Consider the following 20,113-nt stretch of genomic DNA (forward strand, 5'->3'; position numbering starts at 1 on the left):
CATGAGATCCTGATGAGCGATGCTGTGGCAGTGGTGAGTTCACGGGGTGGGGGGGGGTGTCGCTTCCACTGCCTTTCCCCGCGGAAAGTAACGGAACAGAAAGGTCCAATCAGCCTCTCCGAATTCATCCAGCCGACAAAATCCGAGAATATTACAGCACAGAAGGAGGCCATTCGGCCCATCGAATCTGCACCGGCTCTTTTGAAGAGGAATCCAATTGGTTACCCGCTCTCCAGCTGGAATATTTACCCAGTTGCCTTTTGAAGGCTGCTATTGATTCTATCTCCATCACCCTATCAGGCTGTGCGTTCCAAATCCCCACCACTTGGTGCATCAAAATGTAGCAATAAGGGGTTATGGGGAAACATAGAAACATAGAAAATAGGTGCAGGAGTAGGCCATTCGGCCCTTCGAGCCTGCACCGCCATTCAATAAGATCATGGCTGATCATTCCCTGAGTCCCCCTTTCCTGCTTTCTCTCCATACCCCTTGATCCCTTTAGCCATAAGGACCATATCTAACTCCCTCTTGAATATATCCAATGAACTGGCCTGAACAACTCTCTGCGGCAGGGAATTCCACAGGCTAACAACTCTCTGGGTGAAGAAGTTTCTCCTCATCTCGGTCCTAAATGGCTTACCCCTTATCCTTAGACTGTGTCCCCTGGTTCTGGACTTCCCCAACATCGGGAACATTCTTCCTGCATCTAACCTGTCCAGTCCCGTCAGAATCTTATATGTTTCTATGAGATCCCCTCTCATCCTTCTAAACTCCAGTGAATAAAGGCCCAGTCGATCCAGTCTCTCCTCATATGTCAGTCCAGCCATCCCGGGAATCAGTCTGGTGAACCTTCGCTGCACTCCCTCAATAGCAAGAATGTCCTTCCTCAGATTAGGAGACCAAAACTGAACACAATATTCCAGGTGAGGTCTCACTAAGGCCCTGTACAACTGCAGTAAGACCTCCCTGCTTCTATACCCAAATCCCCTAGCTATGAAGGCCAACATACCATTTGTCTTCTTCACCGCCTGCTGTACCTGCATGCCAACTTTCAATGACTGATGAACCATGACACCCAGGTCTCGTTGCACCTCCCCTTTTCCTAATCTGCCGCCATTGAGATAATATTCTGCCTTCCTGTTTTTGTCCCCAAAGTGGATAACCTCACATTTATCCACATTATACTGCATCTGCCATGCATTTGCCCACTCACCTAACCTGTCCAAGTCACCCTGCAGCCTCTTAGCATCCTCCTCACAGCTCACACCGCCACCCAGCTTAGTGTCATCTGCAAACTTGGAGATATTACACTCAATTCCTTCATCCAAATCATTGATGTATATTGTAAATAGCTGGGGTCCCAGCACTGAGCCCTGCGGTACCCCACTAGTCACTGCCTGCCATTCTGAAAAGGACCCGTTTATCCCGACTCTCTGCTTCCTGTCTGCCAACCAGTTCTCTATCCACGTCAGTACATTACCCCCAATACCATGTGCTTTAATTTTGCACACTAATCTCGTGTGGGACCTTGTCAAAAGCCTCTTGAAAGTCCAAATACACCACATCCACTGGTTCTCCCTTGTCCACTCTGCTAGTTACATCCTCAAAAAATTCCAGAAGATTTGTCAAGCATGATTTCCCTTTCATAAATCCATGCTGACTTGGACCGATTCTGTCACTGCTTTTCAAATGCACTGCTATTTCATCCTTAATAATTGATTCCAACATTTTCCCCACCACTGGTGTCAGGCTGACCGGTCTATAATTACCTGCTTTCTCTCTCCCTCCTTTTTAAAAAGTGGTGTTACATTAGCTACCCTCCAGTCCATAGGAACTGATCCAGAGTCTATAGACTTTTGGAAAATGATCACCAATACATCCACTATTTCTAGGGCCACTTCCTTAAGTACTCTGGGATGCAGACTATCAGGCCCCGGGGATTTATCAGCCTTCAATCCCATCAATTTCCCGAACACAATTTCCCGCCTAATAAGGATTTCCTTCAGTTCTTCCTTCTCACTAGATCCTCAGACCCCTAGTATTTCCGGAAGGTTATTTGTGTCTTCCTTCGTGAAGACAGAACCAAAGTATTTGTTCAATTGGTCTGCCATTTCTTTGTTCCCCATTATAAATTCACCTGAATCTGGCTGCAAGGGACCCACGTTTATCTTCACTAATCTTTTTCTCTTCACATATCTAGAGAAGCTTTTGCAGTCAGTTTTTATGTTCCCAGCAAGTTTTCTCTCATACTCTATTTTCCCCCTCCTAATTTAATCCTGGCGGGGAAGTGGAGCTGAGTCCATGATCGGATCAGCCATGGTCGTATTAAATGGCGGAGCAGGCTCGAGGGGCCGAATGGCCGACTCCTGCTCCTATTTCTGATGTTCTTATGTAACATCACAGGCAGTCCCTCGGAATCGAGGAAGACTTGCCTCCACTCTAACAGTGAGTTCTCAGGTGACTGAACAGTCCAATACAGGAACCACAGTCCCCTGTCACAGGTGGGACAGACAGTGGTTGAGGGAAGGGGAGGGTGGGACTGGTTTGCCGCACGCTCCTTCCGCTGCCTGCGCTTGCTTTCTGCACGCTCTCGGCGACGAGACTCGAGGTGCTCAGCGCCCTCCCGGATGCACTCCCTCCACTTAGGGCGGACTGGTCTTTGGGCCAGGGACTCCCAGGTGTCGGTGGGGGATGTTGCACTTTATCAGGGAGGCTTTGAGGGTGGTCCCTTGTAACGTTTCCTCTGCCCACCTGGGGCTCGCTTGCCATGAAGGAGTTCCGAGTAGAGCGCTTGCTTTGGGGAGTCTCGTGTCTGGGGGCCATGCGGACAATGTGGCCCTGCCCAGCGGAGCTGGTCGAGTGTGGTCAGTGCTTCGATGCTGGAGATGTTGGGCCTGGTCGAGGACGCTAACGTTGGTGCGTCTGTCCTCCCGGGGGATTTGCAGGATCTTGCAAAATTTGACACTGAGCCATAAAAGGAGATATCAGAACAGGTGACCTAATGCTCGATCAAAGAGGTCGGTTTTAAGGAGCGCCTTAAAGGTAGAGAGGGATGCGGAGAGGTTTAGGGAGGGAGTTCCAGAGCTTGGGGCCCAGGCAGCTGAAGGCACGGCCACCGATGATGGAGCGATTATAATCAGGGATACTCAAGAGGCCAGAATTGGAGGAGTGCAGAGATCTCGGGGGGTTGTGGGGCTGAGGGGGTCACAGAGATAGGGAGGGGCGAGGGCCATGGAGGGATTTGAAAACAAGAATAAAAATTTTAAAATCAAGGTGTTGCTGTACCGGGAGCTATTTCCACTGATGGGGGAGACTAGAACTAGGGGGCATGGTCTCAGAATAAGGGGCCGCCCATTTAAAACTGAGATGAGGAGGAATTTCTTCTCTCAGAGGGTTGTAAATCTGTGGAATTCTCTGCCCCAGAGAGCTGTGGAGGCTGGGTCATTGAATATATTTAAGGCGGAGATAGACAGATTTTTGAGCGATAAGGGAGTGAAGGGTTATGGGGAGCGGGCGGGGAAGTGGAGCTGAGTCCATGATCGGATCAGCTATGGTCGTATTAAATGGCGGAGCAGGCTCGAGGGGCCGAATGGCCGACTCCTGCTTCTGTTTCTGATGTCTGCAATGTACCTATGAATGACTCCACGAGGCAATGTGTTGTACTCAAACTGTAGTGACCTTGGTCCTTTACTCGTAACTCCAGAGTGAGGCACAAGCATAGTGGCTCCCCTTTTACACAGCCCCTGCCAGGAAACCCTGGTCTCCACCAGTTGCACCCTCAAGTGGTGCCAGAATGTATATACACCGTGTAAACCTGATTGATAGTACATCAGGTGAACAAGTCTCCATCTTATGCAACTGTACAGTGACTACACATAGAGTATGTCTATAGTCTGCATATGTAACAATATTTCTTGTGTTCCAACCCCCCCCCTCTCCAGCCCCCAGCTGCCTGTCTCGCGGGGGATGTGAACGTGTATGTTGGCTTTTAGTGGAAGAGGATTGGAGCGTAAGAGTAGGGACGCATTGCTGCAATTATATCGGGCCCTGGTGAGGCCACACCTGGAGTACTGTGCACAGTTTTGGTCTCCTTGCCTAAGGAAGGATATACGTGCCTTACAGGGAGTGTAACGCAGGTTCACCAGACTGATTCCTGGGAGGAAAGGGCTGTCCTATGGGGAGAGATTGAGTAGAATGGGCGTATACTCTCCGGAGTTTCAAAGAATGAGAGATGATCTCATTGAAACTGTTGTGTGTGGAGAAAGAGTCAGACTGAACACACTGAGCTCAAAGTAAAGTGTGACCTTAGTCTTTTATTGCAGGTCTCCAGAGTGCCTCTCCAACCTGTGAGGCTCCTTGAATACCTGTGCTCCCAAGGGATTATGGGATCCCTTGGGACTCCAGGGGATGAGCCCTCTGGTGGCTGTACAGAGTAAATACAAGTCCACATATATAACAGAAATGTATAACATTCTTCCAGGGCTTGACGGGGTAGATGTGGGGAGGATGTTTCCCCTGGGCTGGGGAGTCTAGAACCAGGGGTCTCAGGATAAGGGATTCTCATCCTTGTTTACAAATCCCTCCATGGCCCTCGCCCCTCCCTATCTCTGTAACTTCCTCCAGCCCCTACACCCCTCCCTATCTCTGTAATCTCCTCCAGCCCCACAACCCCCCGAGATATCTGCGCTCCTCTAATTCTGCCCTCCTGACCATCCCTGATTATAATCGCTCCACCATCGGTGGCCGTGCCTTCTGTTGCCTGGGCCCCAAGCTCTGGAACTCCCTCCCTGAACCTCTCCGCCTCTCTACCCCTCTCTCTCCTCCTTTTAAGGCGCTCCTTAAAACCGGCCTCTTTGACCCAGCTTTTGGTCACCTGTCTTGAATATCTCCTTCTGTGGCTCCGTGTCAAATGTTTGCCTCATAACGCTCCTGTTAAAGGCGCTGTATAAATATTGTTGTTGTTGTTGCGGTTGTTGAGATGAGAAGAGATTTCCTCACTCAGAGGGGGGTGAATCTTTGGAGTTCTCTGCCCCAGAGGGCTGTGGAGGCTCAGTCGTGAGTAGATTGAAGATGGAGGGCGCTGGGGGTCTGGAACTCACGGCCTGAAAGGGTGGTAGAGGCAGAAACCCTCACCACATTTAAACAGTACCTGGATGTGTGCCTGAAGTGCTGTAACCCGCAGGGGTTGAGGTGGAACACTATCCGTGATCTTATTGAGTGGCCGAGCTGGGCCGAGGGGCCCTTTGCCCTCCTCCTATTTCTTATTGTCTTATGTTGGCCACAACCAGCCACCCCCTCCCCCCCACCCCTCTACTTTTCTGAGCCTCTCTTTGCTTTTCCAGACGTTTGCCGACCAGATCTTTGGAATCTTCAACTGGACCATCATGGTGGCCGTCGCTCTGTCCTGCTTCGGGGGTCTTAACGCCTCCATCCTCGCTGCCTCCAGGTTAGCCCGCGCGATATAATCCCCAGAAACGTTTTAAGATCCAGTCGGAATTGTCGAGTCCATCCGGGATGCAGGGCAGGAGAGACCTGGGCGTAGGAAGGGGGGTTGTGGTTTGGGTTGTTAGCTCTCCGGGATTGGCTCTGGAATTTCCGGGATTGGCTCTGGAATCTCCGGGATTGGCTCCAGTATCTCTGAGATTGACCCCTGGTCTCTCTGGGATTGACCCCTGGGCTCTCTGGGATTGACCCCTGGTCTCTCTTGGATTGACCCCTGGGCTCTCTGCGATTGACCCCTGGTCTCTCTGAGATTGACCCCTGGGCTCTCTGGGAATGACCCCTGGGCTCTCTGGGAATGACCCCTGGTCTCTCTTGGATTGACCCCTGGGCTCTCTGCGATTGACCCCTGGTCTCTCTGCGATTGACCCCTGGGCTCTCTGGGAATGACCCCTGGGCTCTCTGGGAATGACCCCTGGTCTCTCTTGGATTGACCCCTGGGCTCTCTGGGATTGACCCCTGGGCTCTCTGGGATTGACCCCTGGGCTCTCTGCGATTGACCCCTGGTCTCTCTGAGATTGACCCCTGGGCTCTCTGGGAATGACCCCTGGGCTCTCTGGGAATGACCCCTGGTCTCTCTTGGATTGACCCCTGGGCTCTCTGGGATTGACCCCTGGGCTCTCTTGGATTGACCCCTGGTCTCTCTGGGAATGACCCCTGGTCTCTCTTGGATTGACCCCTGGTCTCTCTGGGATTGACCCCTGGTCTCTCTTGGATTGACCCCTGGGCTCTCTGCGATTGACCCCTGGTCTCTCTGAGATTGACCCCTGGGCTCTCTGGGAATGACCCCTGGGCTCTCTGGGATTGACCCCTGGGCTCTCTGGGAATGACCCCTGGGCTCTCTGGGATTGACCCCTGGGCTCTCTGGGAATGACCCCTGGGCTCTCTGGGATTGACCCCTGGGCTCTCTGGGAATGACCCCTGGGCTCTCTGGGATTGGCCGTAGGACCGACACCTGCTCCTGTTTGTGATGTTCCGATGTTCCTCGTGTGATAACCCCTTCACCCCGAGCTGAGGCCGTTGAGGGGTGATGTCACGAAACTGTTGTCTGCCGCGGGATAGAGATGATGCCTCGAAAGCAAACCACCCACCATTGTGATTTTGCACTTTGACCCGCAGGCTCTTTTTTGTGGGGTCGCGGGAAGGTCACCTGCCCGACGCGCTGAGCATGATCCAGGTCGAACGCTTCACACCGGTGCCCGCTCTCTTGTTCAACGTAAGTAGTTGGCCGCGGTCAATGGGTCGCCCATCGCTTCCTCCTCCTCCTCACCCAACAAGGGGTTACAGGGAGGTGCAGGGCACGGCAAGTACTTTCTCAGCTCCTCGCGGGTGTCAGAGGTCAGCCTCGCCAGCGGGCCTGTCGGCAGGAGGCGCGCCCCGCGATGCCCCCCACCGGCTGGATATCTCCCGCTGCGTCATTGTCTTTCCTGGAACGTGTGAGGGAGACCGGGGGGGGCAGGTGATGGGGAAACCTGAAACCCACAGCATAAAATTACAGGTACCTGCCCTGGGAGTGTTTGATGGGACAGTGTAGAGAGAGCTTTACTCTGTATCTAACCCCCTGTACCTGCCCTGGGAGTGTTTGATGGGACAGTGTAGAGGGAGCTTTACTCTGTATCTAACCCCGTGCTGTACCTGCCCTGGGAGTGTTTGATGGGACAGTGTAGAGGGAGCTTTACTCTGTATCTAACCCCCTGTACCTGCCCTGGGAGTGTTTGATGGGACAGTGTAGAGGGAGCTTTACTCTGTATCTAACCCCATGTACCTGCCCTGGGAGTGTTTGATGGGACAGTGTAGAGGGAGCTTTACTCTGTATCTAACCCGTGCTGTACCTGCCCTGGGAGTGTTTGATGGGACAGTGTAGAGGGAGCTTTACTCTGTATCTAACCCCGTGCTGTACCTGCCCTGGGAGTGTTTGATGGGACAGTGTAGAGGGAGCTTTACTCTGTATCTAACCCGTGCTGTACCTGCCCTGGGAGTGTTTGATGGGACAGTGTAGAGGGAGCTTTACTCTGTATCTAACCCGTGCTGTACCTGCCCTGGGAGTGTTTGATGGGACAGTGCAGAGGGAGCTTTACTCTGTATCTAACCAGTGCTGTACCTGCCCTGGGAGTGTTTGATGGGACAGTGTAGAGGGAGCTTTAATCTGTATCTAACCCGTGCTGTACCTGTCCTGGGAGTGTTTGATGGGACAGTGTAGAGGGAGCTTTACTCTGTATCTAACCCCATGCTGTACCTGTCCTGGGAGTGTTTGATGGGACAGTGTAGAGCGAGCTTTACTCTGTATCTAACCCCGTGCTGTACCTGCCCTGGGAGTGTTTGATCGGACAGTGTAGAGGGAGCTTTACTCTGTATCTAACCCCCTGTACCTGCCCTGGGAGTGTTTGATCGGACAGTGTAGAGGGAGCTTTACTCTGTATCTAACCCCGTGCTGTACCTGCCCTGGGAGTGTTTGATGGGACAGTGTAGAGGGAGCTTTACTCTGTATCTAACCCCCTGTACCTGCCCTGGGAGTGTTTGATCGGACAGTGTAGAGGGAGCTTTACTCTGTATCTAACCCCCTGTACCTGCCCTGGGAGTGTTTGATGGGACAGTGTGGAGGGAGCTTTACTCTGTATCTAACCCCATGCTGTACCTGCTCTGGGAGTGTTTGATGGGACAGTGTAGAGGGAGCTTTACTCTGTATCTAACCCCCTGTACCTGCCCTGGGAGTGTTTGATGGGACAGTGTAGAGGGAGCTTTACTCTGTATCTAACCCCATGCTGTACCTGCCCTGGGAGTGTTTGATCGGACAGTGTAGAGGGAGCTTTACTCTGTATCTAACCCCCTGTACCTGCCCGGGGAGTGTTTGATGGGACAGTGTAGAGGGAGCTTTACTCTGTATCTAACCCCCTGTACCTGCCCTGGGAGTGTTTTATGGGACAGTGTAGAGGGAGCTTTCCTCTGTATCTAACCCCGTGCTGCACCTACTCTGGGAGTGTTTGATGGGACAGTGTAGAGGGAGCTTTACTCTGTATCTAACCCCGTGCTGTACCTGCCCTGGGAGTGTTTGATGGGACAGTGTAGAGGGAGCTTTACTCTGTATCTAACCCCGTGCTGTACCTGCCCTGGGAGTGTTTGATGGGACAGTGTTGAGGGAGCTTTACTCTGTATCTAACCCCGTGCTGTACCTGCCCTGGGAGTGTTTTATCGGACAGTGCAGAGGGAGTTTTACTCTGTATCTAACCCCGTGCTGTCCCTGCCCTGGGAGTCTTTGATGGGACAGTGCAGAGGGAGCTTTACTCTCTATCTAAACCCCTGTACCTGCCCTGGGAGTATTTGATGGAACAGTGTAGAGAGAGCTTTACTCTGTATCTAACCCCCTGTACCTGCCCTGGGAGTGTTTGATGGGACAATGTAGAGGGAGCTTTATTCTGTATCTAACCCCACTGGTCCTGCCCTGGGAGTGTTTGATGGGACAGTGTTGAGGGAGCTTTACTCTGTATCTAACCCCGTGCTGTACCTGCCCTGGGAGTGTTTGATGGGACAGTGTACAGGAAGCTTTACTCTGTATCTAACCCCGTGCTGTACCTGCCCTGGGAGTGTTTGATGGGACAGTGTAGAGGGAGCTTTACTCTGTATCTAACCCCCTGTACCTGCCCTGCGAGTGTTTGATGGGACAGTGTAGAGGGAGCTTTACTCTGTATCTAACCCCCTGTACCTGCCCTGGGAGTGTTTGATGGGACAGTGTAGAGGGAGCTTTACTCTGTATCTAACCCCCTGTACCTGCCCTGGGAGTGTTTGATGGGACAGTGTAGAGGGAGCTTTACTCTGTATCTAACCCCGTGCTGTACCTGCCCTGGGAGTGTTTGATGGGACAGTGTAGAGGGAGCTTTACTCTGTATCTAACCCCCTGTACCTGCCCTGGGAGTGTTTGATGGGACAGTGTAGAGGGAGCTTTACTCTGTATCTAACCCGTGCTGTACCTGCCCTGGGAGTGTTTGATGGGACAGTGTAGAAGCTGGGGGTTGCCTGTTTTACGACGTCACTTCCTGTCCACAGGGTGCCATGGCCTGTGTGTATCTCTGCGTTGAAGACATCTTCCAGCTGATTAATTATTACAGCTTCAGCTACTGGCTGTTCGTGGGTCTGTCGATCGCAGGGCAGCTGTACCTCCGCTGGAAGGAGCCAGATCGAGCCAGGCCACTGAAGGTACGTCGGTGGCTACGTTCCTCCCTCTGATCCTTCCCTAACATCACCCGCCCCTGCCTCTGCTTCTGCTGCTGAAACCCTCATCCCTGCCTTTGTTACATCCCGACTTGACTATTCTAACGCACTCCTGGCCGGCCTCCCACATTCTACCCGACGTAAACTAGAGGTGATCCAAAACTCGGCTGCCCCGTGTCCTAACTCGCACCCAGTCCCACTCACCCATCACCCCCTGTGCTCACTGACCCCGTGTCCTAACTCACACCCAGTCCCACTCACCCATCACCCCCTGTGCTCACTGCCCCGTGTCCTAACTCACACCCAGTCCCACTCACCCATCACCCGCTGTGCTCACTGCCCCGTGTCCTAACCCACACCCAGTCCCACTCACACATCACCCCCTGTGCTCACTGACCCGTGTCCTAACTCACACCCAGTCCCACTCACCCATCACCCCATGTGCTCACTGCCCCGTGTCCTAACTCACACCCAGTCCCACTCACCCATCACCCTCTGTGCTCATTGACCCCGTGTCCTAACTCACACCCAGTCCCACTCACCCATCACCCGCTGTGCTCACTGACCCGTGTCCCAACTCACACCCAGTCCCACTCACCCATCACCCCCTGTGCTCACTGCCCCGTGTCCTAACTCGCACCGAGTCCCACTCACCCATCACACCCTGTGCCCCGTGTCCTAACTCACACCCAGTCCCACTCACCCATCACCCCCTGTGCTCACTGCCCCGTGTCCTAACTCGCACCCAGTCCCGCTCACCCATCACCCTCTGTGCTCACTGCCCCGTGTCCTAACTCGCACCCAGTCCCGCTCACCCATCACCCTCTGTGCTCACTGCCCCGTGTCCTAACTCGCACCCAGTCCCGCTCACCCATCATCTCCTGTGCTTACTGCCCCGTGTCCTAACTCGCACCGAGTCCCACTCACCCATCACCCCCTGTGCTCACTGACCCCGTGTCCTAACTCACACCCAGTCCCACTCACCCATCACCTCCTGTGCTCACTGCCCCGTGTCCTAACTCACACCCAGTCCCGCTCACCCATCACCCCCTGTGCTCACTGCCCCGTGTCCTAACTCGCACCGAGTCCCACTCACCCATCACCCCCTGTGCTCACTGCCCCGTGTCCTAACTCACACCCAGTCCCACTCACCCATCACCCCCTGTGCTCACTGCCCCGTGTCCTAACTCGCACCCAGTCCCACTCACCCATCACCCTCTGTGCTCACTGCCCCGTGTCCTAACTCACACCCAGTCCCACTCACCCATCACCCCCTGTGCTCACTGACCCCGTGTCCTAACTCGCACCCAGTCCCACTCACCCATCACCTCCTGTGCTCACTGCCCCGTGTCCTAACTCACACCCAGTCCCGCTCACCCATCACCCCTTGTGCTCACTGCCCCGTGTCCTAACTCACACCCAGTCCCGCTCACCCATCACCCCCTGTGCTCACTGCCCCGTGTCCTAACTTGCACCCAGTCCCGCTCACCCATCACCCCCTGTGCTCACTGCCCCGTGTCCTAACTCGCACCCAGTCCCACTCACCCATCACCCTCTGTGCTCACTGACCCCGTGTCCTAACTCACACCCAGTCCCACTCACCCATCACCCGCTGTGCTAACTGACCCGTGTCCTAACTCACACCCAGTCCCACTCACCCATCACCCCCTGTGCTCACTGCCCCGTGTCCTAACTCGCACCGAGTCCCACTCACCCATCACACCCTGTGCCCCGTGTCCTAACTCACACCCAGTCCCACTCACCCATCACCCCCTGTGCTCACTGCCCCGTGTCCTAACTCGCACCCAGTCCCGCTCACCCATCACCCTCTGTGCTCACTGCCCCGTGTCCTAACTCGCACCCAGTCCCGCTCACCCATCATCCCCTGTGCTCACTGCCCCGTGTCCTAACTCACACCGAGTCCCACTCACCCATCACCCCCTGTGCTCGCTGACCCCGTGTCCTAACTCACACCCAGTCCCACTCACCCATCACCTCCTGTGCTCACTGCCCCGTGTCCTAACTCACACCCAGTCCCGCTCACCCATCACCCCCTGTGCTCACTGCCCCGTGTCCTAACTCGCACCGAGTCCCACTCACCCATCACCCCCTGTGCTCACTGCCCCGTGTCCTAACTCACACCCAGTCCCACTCACCCATCACCCCCTGTGCTCACTGACCCCGTGTCCTAACTCGCACCCAGTCCCACTCACCCATCACCCCCTGTGCTCACTGCCCCGTGTCCTAACTCGCACCCAGTCCCACTCACCCATCACCCTCTGTGCTCACTGCCCCGTGTCCTAACTCGCACCCAGTCCCGCTCACCCATCATCCCCTGTGCTCACTGCCCCGTGTCCTAACTCGCACCGAGTCCCACTCACCCATCACCCCCTGTGCTCACTGACCCCGTGTCCTAACTCGCACCCAGTCCCACTCACCCATCACCTCCTGTGCTCACTGCCCCGTGTCCTAACTCACACCCAGTCCCGCTCACCCATCATCCCCTGTGCTCACTGACCCCGTGTCCTAACTCGCACCCAGTCCCACTCACCCATCACCTCCTGTGCTCACTGACCCCGTGTCCTAACTCACACCGAGTCCCACTCACCCATCACCCCCTGTGCTCACTGACCCCGTGTCCTAACTCACACCCAGTCCCACTCACCCATCACCCGCTGTGCCCCGTGTCCTAACTCACACCCAGTCCCACTCACCCATCACCCCCTGTGCTCACTGCCCCGTGTCCTAACTCACACCCAGTCCCGCTCACCCATCACCCCCTGTGCTCACTGCCCCGTGTCCTAACTCACACCCAGTCCCGCTCACCCATCACCCCCTGTGCTCACTGACCCCGTGTCCTAACTCGCACCCAGTCCCACTCACCCATCACCCCCTGTGCTCACTGCCCCGTGTCCTAACTCACACCCAGTCCCGCTCACCCATCACCCCCTGTGCTCGCTGAACTACATTGGCTCCCAGTTAAGCAACACCTCGATTTCAAAATTCTCATCCCTATTTATAAATCCCTCCACAGTCTCACCTCTCCCTATCTCTGTAATCCCCTCCAGCCCCACAAGCCCACAAGATGTCTATGCTCCTCAAATTCTGCCCTCTTCAGCATTCCTGATTTTAATCGCTCCACCATCGGTGGCCGTGTCTTCAGTCGCCTGGACCCTAAGCTCTGGAACTCCCTCCCTAAACCCCTCCACCTCTCTCGCCTCCTTTAAGACACTCCTTAAAATCTACCTTTTCAAAATGCTTTTGGTCATGTGCCTTAATTTCTTCTTTTGTGGCTGGGTTTATCTGTTTTGTCTGTAACGCTGCTGTGAAGCGTCTTGGGACATTTTACCATGTTAAAGGCACTATATAAATAAAATATATAATAAGTTTTTGAGTTATGCATCGACTTGGAGATCTGTCATGTCACCGGCGAAGGCAGACGGAGCCTCGGTTTGAATGTTTATGAGAGCTTGCTGTGGCTATTCGACTGGCTAGGTCTGCACTTTCAGCCGCTAACGTTCCACATTTCTTTCTCTGCTTCCGCCCGTAGCTCAGTCTCTTTTACCCCATCATCTTCTGCCTCTGCACCATCTTCCTGGTGGCCGTGCCCCTCTACAGTGATACCATGAACTCCCTGATTGGGATCGGCATCGCACTGTCCGGAGTCCCCTTCTACTTCCTGGGAGTCTACCTGCCTGAGCACAAGAGGCCGCAGTTTCTCCGCACGATATTAGGTAATATCAGCAACAGCAAATTTCCATTTACACACTGGGAGCACTGTGCACAGTTCTGGTCTCCATATCACACTAGGAGCACTGTGCACAGTTCTGGTCATATCACACTGGGAGCACTGTGTACAGTTCTGGTCTCCATATCACACTGGGAGCACTGCGCACAGTTCTGGTCATATCACACTGAGAGCACTGTGCACAGTTCTGGTCATATCACACTGGGAGCACTGTGCACAGTTCTGGTCTCCATATCACACTGGGAGCACTGTGTACAGTTCTGGTCATATCACACTGAGAGCACTGTGCACAGTTCTGGTCATATCACACTGGGAGCACTGTGCACAGTTCTGGTCATATCACACTGGGAGCACTGTGCACAGTTCTGGTCATATCACACTGGGAGCACTGTGTACAGTTCTGGTCATATCACACTGGGAGCACTGTGTACAGTTCTGGTCTCCATATCACACTGGGAGCACTGTGCACAGTTTTGGTCATATCACACTGGGAGCAGTGTGCACAGTTCTGGTCATATCACACTGGGAGCACTGTGCACAGTTCTGGTCTCCATATCACACTGGGAGCACTGTGCACAGTTCTGGTCTCCATATCACACTGGGAGCACTGTGCACAGTTCTGGTCTCCATATCACACTGGGAGCACTGTGCACAGTTCTGGTCTCCATATCACACTGGGAGCACTGTGCACAGTTCTGGTCTCCATATCACACTGGGAGCACTGTGCACAGTTCTGGTCATATCACACTGGGAGCACTGTGTACAGTTCTGGTCATATCACACTGGGAGCACTGTGTACAGTTCTGGTCTCCATATCACACTGGGAGCACTGTGCACAGTTTTGGTCATATCACACTGGGAGCAGTGTGCACAGTTCTGGTCATATCACACTGGGAGCACTGTGCACAGTTCTGGTCATATCACACTGGGAGCACTGTGCACAGTTCTGGTCTCCATATCACACTGGGAGCACTGTGCACAGTTCTGGTCTCCATATCACACTGGGAGCACTGTGCACAGTTCTGGTCTCCATATCACACTGGGAGCACTGTGCACAGTTGTGGTCATATCACACTGGGAGCACTGTGCACATTTCTGGTCATATCACACTGGGAGCACTGTGCACAGTTCTGGTCATATCACACTGGGAGCACTGTGCACAGTTCTGGTCTCCATATCACACTGGGAGCACTGTGCACAGTTCTGGTCTCCATATCACACTGGGAGCACTGTGCACAGTTCTGGTCTCCAGATCATACTGGGAGCACTGTGCACAGTTCTGGTCATATCACACTGGGAGCACTGTGCACAGTTCTGGTCTCCAGATCATACTGGGAGCACTGTGCACAGTTCTGGTCATATCACACTGGGAGCACTGTGCACAGTTCTGGTCTCCAGATCATACTGGGAGCACTGTGCACAGTTCTGGGGGCTGAAATTCACCCCCACCGGCAACGGGTCTCACCTCCCTTCTTTTCCAGTGTTTTCACCGCCATGGTAGACACGCAAAATTCAGCTCTTGTCTTTTCTTCGGGCGGAGCAGAAGTCGGTCGTTATGGGGGCGGGAGCCGCGAGTCCGTAATAAGGAGCGGAAGTGAGGCTGTCAGTCATCAGAGCAACGCTGATGAGGCAAGCGTGATGGCATATCATCAGAAATAGGAGCAGGAGTCGGCCATTCGGCCCCTCGAGCCTGCTCCGCCCTTTAATACCATCATGGCTGATCCGATCATGGACCCAGCTCCACTTCCCCGCCCGCTCCCCATAACCCTTCACTCCCTTATCGGTTGATATCGCGGTCGAGGTCTTCCCGCGGGCAAACGACTGAAAAAGGGGATAAATTTGCAAACTTACCGTTCCTGCTGCGCTCGCTCGAGATCCCGGTAATATCCGTAAGCTGGAGTCACATGGCTCTGGGCAGCCAATCAAGCTGCAGTATTTTCTCATTCACAATAACGGGACGTCCGTAAGCTGTAGTAAGTATTAGTATTATTGAGAAACCCCCCCCATACACCCAAACGCTAATAAAAAATAGAAAATATGCACTGCATATTTAAGATTTATTTAAATTAAAGTTATTAATGTCTTCTATAAAAAAAATTATCCCATTTTTTATAAAGTTTTTAAAATTATAGTTTTAAATAAGTTTAACTTGTGGGTAGGGTTTGGACAATAAAATGCGTTTGTTAAGTGTTATTGCGTTATGTTTCTGTATGTTTTAAAACTCTTACGCCTGTAAAAGTAGGCTATGTGCTTGCTATTTCAGACACTAAAATTGTGAGGACTGTTGCTGGGCAGGAGATGGGTAAATCCCGCAATCCTGCCCTTTGAAAATGTCCTCGTTCCCGATCTGCGGATCATAAGAACATCAGAAACAGGAGCAGGAGTCGGCCATTCGGCCCCTCGAGCCTGCTCCGCCATTTAATACGATCATGGCTGATCCGATCATGGACTCAGCTCCACTTCCCCGCCCGCTCCCCATAACCCTTCACTCCCTTATCGCCCAAAAATCTGTCTATCTCCACCTTAAATATATTCAATGACCCAGCCTCCACAGCTCTCTGGGGCAGAGAATTCCACAGATTTACAACCCTCTGAGAGAAGAAATTCCTCCTCATCTCAGTTTTAAATGGGCGGCCCCTTATTCTAAGACCATGCCCCCTAGTTCTAGTCTCCCCCATCAGTGGGAACATCCTCTCTGCATCCACCTTGTCGAGCCCCCTCATAATCTGATATGTTTCGATAAGATCACCTCTCATTCTTCTGACCTCCAATGAGTAGAGGCCCAACCTCCTCAACCTTTCCTCATAAGTCAACCCCCTCATCTCCGGAATCAACCGAGTGAACCTTCTCTGAACTGCCTCCAAAGCAAGTATATCCTTTCGTAAATACAGAGACCAAAACTGCACGCAGTACTCCAGGTGTAGCCTCACCAATACCCTGTGTAACTGCACGCAGTACTCCAGGTGTGGCCTCACCAATACCCTGTGTAACTGCACGCAGTACTCCAGGTGTGGCCTCACCAATACCCTGTGTAACTGCACACAGTACTCCAGGTGTGGCCTCACCAATACCCTGTATAACTGCACGCAGTACTCCAGGTGTGGCCTCACCAATACCCTGTATAACTGCACACAGTACTCCAGGTGTGGCCTCACCAATACCCTGGATAACTGCACGCAGTACTCCAGGTGTGGCCTCACCAATACCCTGTATAACTGCACGCAGTACTCCAGGTGTGGCCTCACCAATACCCTGTGTAACTGCACGCAGTACTCCAGGTGTGGCCTCATCAATACCCTGTGTAACTGCACGCAGTACTCCAGGTGTGGCCTCACCAATACCCTCTGTAACTGCACGCAGTACTCCAGGTGTGGCCTCACCAATACCCTGTATAACTGCACGCAGTACTCCAGGTGTGGCCTCACCAATACCCTGGGTAACTGGAGCAAGTTGCAGCTTGACAGATCGGAAAAGCCGGTTTTCAGCGCCTGCGTGTTGCGTGGTGAAAAGCAGCTTTTCCGACGTGTTCCCGGGTCGGTAGAAGCTCCGTACGGACTCGGGGAGGCCGCGAGTCTTCCTGCGATCTCTCGGGTGTCCCGTCTCGATCAGCGGGAGTCAATGTAACGGACAGTTTGGTTTTGTTTCAACACACACTGCCTTTTCTCCCCCAGCCTCCGTTACCAAGTACACCCAGCTCGTGTGCTACTGTGTCCTGACTGAGATGGACATCGAGGAAAAGGGGAAGGAGAGAAAATCGCACTGAGCAGGCCGAGGTCACAGCCTATGACCCCCGCCACACCTCCCCCCCCCCCCCCCCACCACCACACCCTTTAGGCCCGGTTGCCAGGGAAACGAGCGGAGGGCCGCAGCAGAGCAGCAATGCAGCCAAGGCCTACAGGACAGGCTTTTTGCCGCTGGGCCAAGCAACGAGCGACAGGCGGACTGAATAATCGCCAAGGACAGATTGGAATTGATGTCGTGCCTTTCGGGTCAGCGTGCACCGTGTGTGGTGTGAACCCTGTTGTCATGTCGAATGTACAGTACTCTTACACTGGACACTGTTACCCTCTTGCCTCTTGCACCCCGGTTATCGGCCTTGCAAAGATACCCAATGAAATAGCTGGGTTTTTATGGGGTTGGTCCAGGCCTCCTCGATAGTCGAAGAGTGTAGGGGGGGCGGGGAGGGAGGTACTGAGCACCGATCGAGCTGGGAGGGAGGGAGGGGGTGTTTGTAGGCCTGAGGCTTCCCGACTCCACCCCCCCCCCTCGCCCCCCCGCCCCCTCACTACCAGCCGCGTCTGTCGGCCTGTGTCGTTGTCGACAAACTCCGCTGATCGCTGAGCGAGCAGGGCGGGACCGCGACGTTTGCTGACAGAGACGTCTTGACGCTTGGCGTCGAGCCTTTGGCCGTTCACAGCACGCGGAGAGCAGGCCATTCGGCTGCTGGGTTTTGCCAGGACAATCCATGTAACGAGTGCCCACTCGCCCCCGTGCCCTCGCCATAACCCCCTCGCATCTTCCTCGGCTTCACCGAGTCATTGACCTTTACAGCACACGGAGGAGCCCACTCGCCCCCATCCTGCTGCTCCATTGGTCCCAGAGCCTCCTCGGGACGGGAGTTCCACATCCCCCGATACCACCCCGGGGGAACCGCACTACACGCTCTCCTCTGTGTGGTTCATCCGAGGGACGGAGGGTAGGAGGGAGGGAGGGTGAGGGAGGTGTACAGCCTCGTCCCCTCACCTCCCCTCTTCTTCCTCCACTACCTCCGCTCCCCTCCCCTCCACTACCCCTCCCCTCTCCCCACCCCTCAATACTCCCCTCTCCCCACCCCTCCATACTCCCCTCCATACTCCCCTCCATACTCCCCTCCATACTCCCCACCATACTCCCCTCCATTACCCTCTCCCCCCCTCCCCTCCCCTCCACTCCCCTCCCATCCACTACCCCTCCCCTCTCCCCTCCCCTCTCCCCTCCCCTCTCCCCACCCCTCCATACTCCCCTCCATACTCCCCTCCATACTCCCCTCCATACTCCCCTCCATACTCCCCTCCATACTCCCCACCATACTCCCCTCCATTACCCACTCCCCTCCACTACCTCCGCTCCCCTCCCCTCCCATCCACTACCCCTCCCCTCTCCTCACCCCTCCATACTCCCCTCTCCCCACCCCTCCATACTCCCCTCCATACTCCCCTCCATACTCCCCACCATACTCCCCTCCATTACCCTCTCCCCCCCCTCCCCTCCCCTCCACTCCCCTCCCATCCACTACTCCTCACCTCTCCTCTCCCCTCCACTCCCCTCCCCTCCCATCCACTACCCCTTCCCTCTCCCCCCCTCCCCTCCCCTCCCCTCCCCTCCCATCCACTACCCCTCCCCTCTCCCCTCCCTTCCTCTACCCTCCCCTCTCCCCTCCCTTCCTCTACCCTCCCCTCCACTCCCCTCCTCTCCCCCTCCATACTCCCCTCCCCTCCAAACCACTACCCCTCCCCTCTCCCCTCCCTCCCCCCCTCCCCTCCATACTTCCCTCCTCTCTCCCCTCCTCTCTCCCCTCCCCTCCTCTCCAATTCTCTCTTCCCCCCCCTCTCCCCTCCCGTCCTCTCCCTCCCTCCATTCTTCTTCCCCCCCCTCCCCTTCCCCCCCTCCCCTACCCCCTTCCCCTCTCCCCCCCTATCCCCCCTCCCCTCTCCCCCCTATCCCCCCTCCCCTCTCCCCCCTCCCCTCTCCCCCTATCCTCCTCCCCCCCTTCCCCCCTCCCCTCTCCCCCCTTTCCCCCTCCCCCTCTCCTCCTCCTCCTCCCCCCTCCCCCTCTCCCCCCCTCTCCCCCCTCTCCTCCTCCCCCTCCCCCTCTCCCTCCCCCCTCCTCCTCCCCCCTCCCCTCTCCCCCCTCTCCTCCTCCCCCTTCCCCCCCTCCCCCCTCCCCTCTCCTCCTCCTCCTCCTCCCCCCTCCCCTCTCCCCCCTCCCTCCCTCCTCCCCTCTCCCCATCTCCCCTCCCCCCCTCTCCCCTCCCCCTTCCCCTCTCCCCCCTCTCCTCCTCCCCTCTCCCTCTCCCCTCCCCCCTCTCCTCCTCCCTCCTCCCCCCTCCCCTCTCCCCCCTCCCCCTCTCCCCCTCTCCTCCTCCCCCCTCTCCTCCTCCCCCCTCCCCCCTCCCCTCTCCCCCCTCTCCCTCCTCCCCCCTCCCCTCTCCCCCCTCTCCTCCTCCCCCTCTCCCCCTCCCCTCTCCCCCCTCTCCTCTCCCCTCTCCCCTCTCCCCTCCCCCCTCCCCCCTCCCCTCTCCCCCCTCTCCTCCTCCCCTCTCCCCCCTCCCCCCTCCCCTCTCCCCCTCTCCCCCTCTCCCCCTCTCCCCCCTCTCCTCCTCCCCCCTCCCCCCTTCCCTCTCCCCCCTCTCCCTCCTCCCCTCTCCCCCCTCCCCCCTCCCCTCTCCCCCTCTCCCCCTCTCCCCCCTCTCCTCCTCCCCTCTCCCCCCTCCCCCCTCCCCTCTCCCCCTCTCCCCCCTCCCCCCTCCCCTCTCCCCCCTCCCCCCTCTCCCCCTCTCCCCCTCTCCCCCTCTCCTCCTCCCCTCTCCGCCCTCCCCCCTCCCCTCTCCCCTCTCCCCCCTCCCCTCTCCCCCTCTCCCCCTCTCCCCCCTCTCCTCCTCCCCCCTCCCCCCTCCCCTC

At 55.6% G+C, this 20,113-nt stretch overlaps 1 protein-coding gene across 1 annotated transcript in view; it reads left to right on the forward strand.

The window, feature by feature from the left end:
- LOC139257447 (Y+L amino acid transporter 1) overlaps nucleotides 1-18,341 on the forward strand; it is a 19,303-nt gene extending 962 nt beyond the window's left edge. The window contains exons 2-7 of the mRNA XM_070874502.1: nucleotides 1-33; nucleotides 5,343-5,446; nucleotides 6,619-6,715; nucleotides 9,541-9,690; nucleotides 13,256-13,439; nucleotides 17,125-18,341. The exon at nucleotides 1-33 is cut by the window's left edge and continues 91 nt beyond it. Of these exons, the coding sequence (XP_070730603.1) occupies nucleotides 1-33; nucleotides 5,343-5,446; nucleotides 6,619-6,715; nucleotides 9,541-9,690; nucleotides 13,256-13,439; nucleotides 17,125-17,216 (660 nt within the window). The 3' untranslated portion in view covers nucleotides 17,217-18,341. The remainder of the gene's footprint in view (nucleotides 34-5,342; nucleotides 5,447-6,618; nucleotides 6,716-9,540; nucleotides 9,691-13,255; nucleotides 13,440-17,124) is intronic.
- Nucleotides 18,342-20,113: the final 1,772 nt, after the last annotated feature.

Source organism: Pristiophorus japonicus, unplaced genomic scaffold (assembly GCF_044704955.1).
Source record: "Pristiophorus japonicus isolate sPriJap1 unplaced genomic scaffold, sPriJap1.hap1 HAP1_SCAFFOLD_848, whole genome shotgun sequence".
In the NCBI taxonomy this organism is placed as follows: domain Eukaryota; kingdom Metazoa; phylum Chordata; class Chondrichthyes; family Pristiophoridae; genus Pristiophorus; species Pristiophorus japonicus.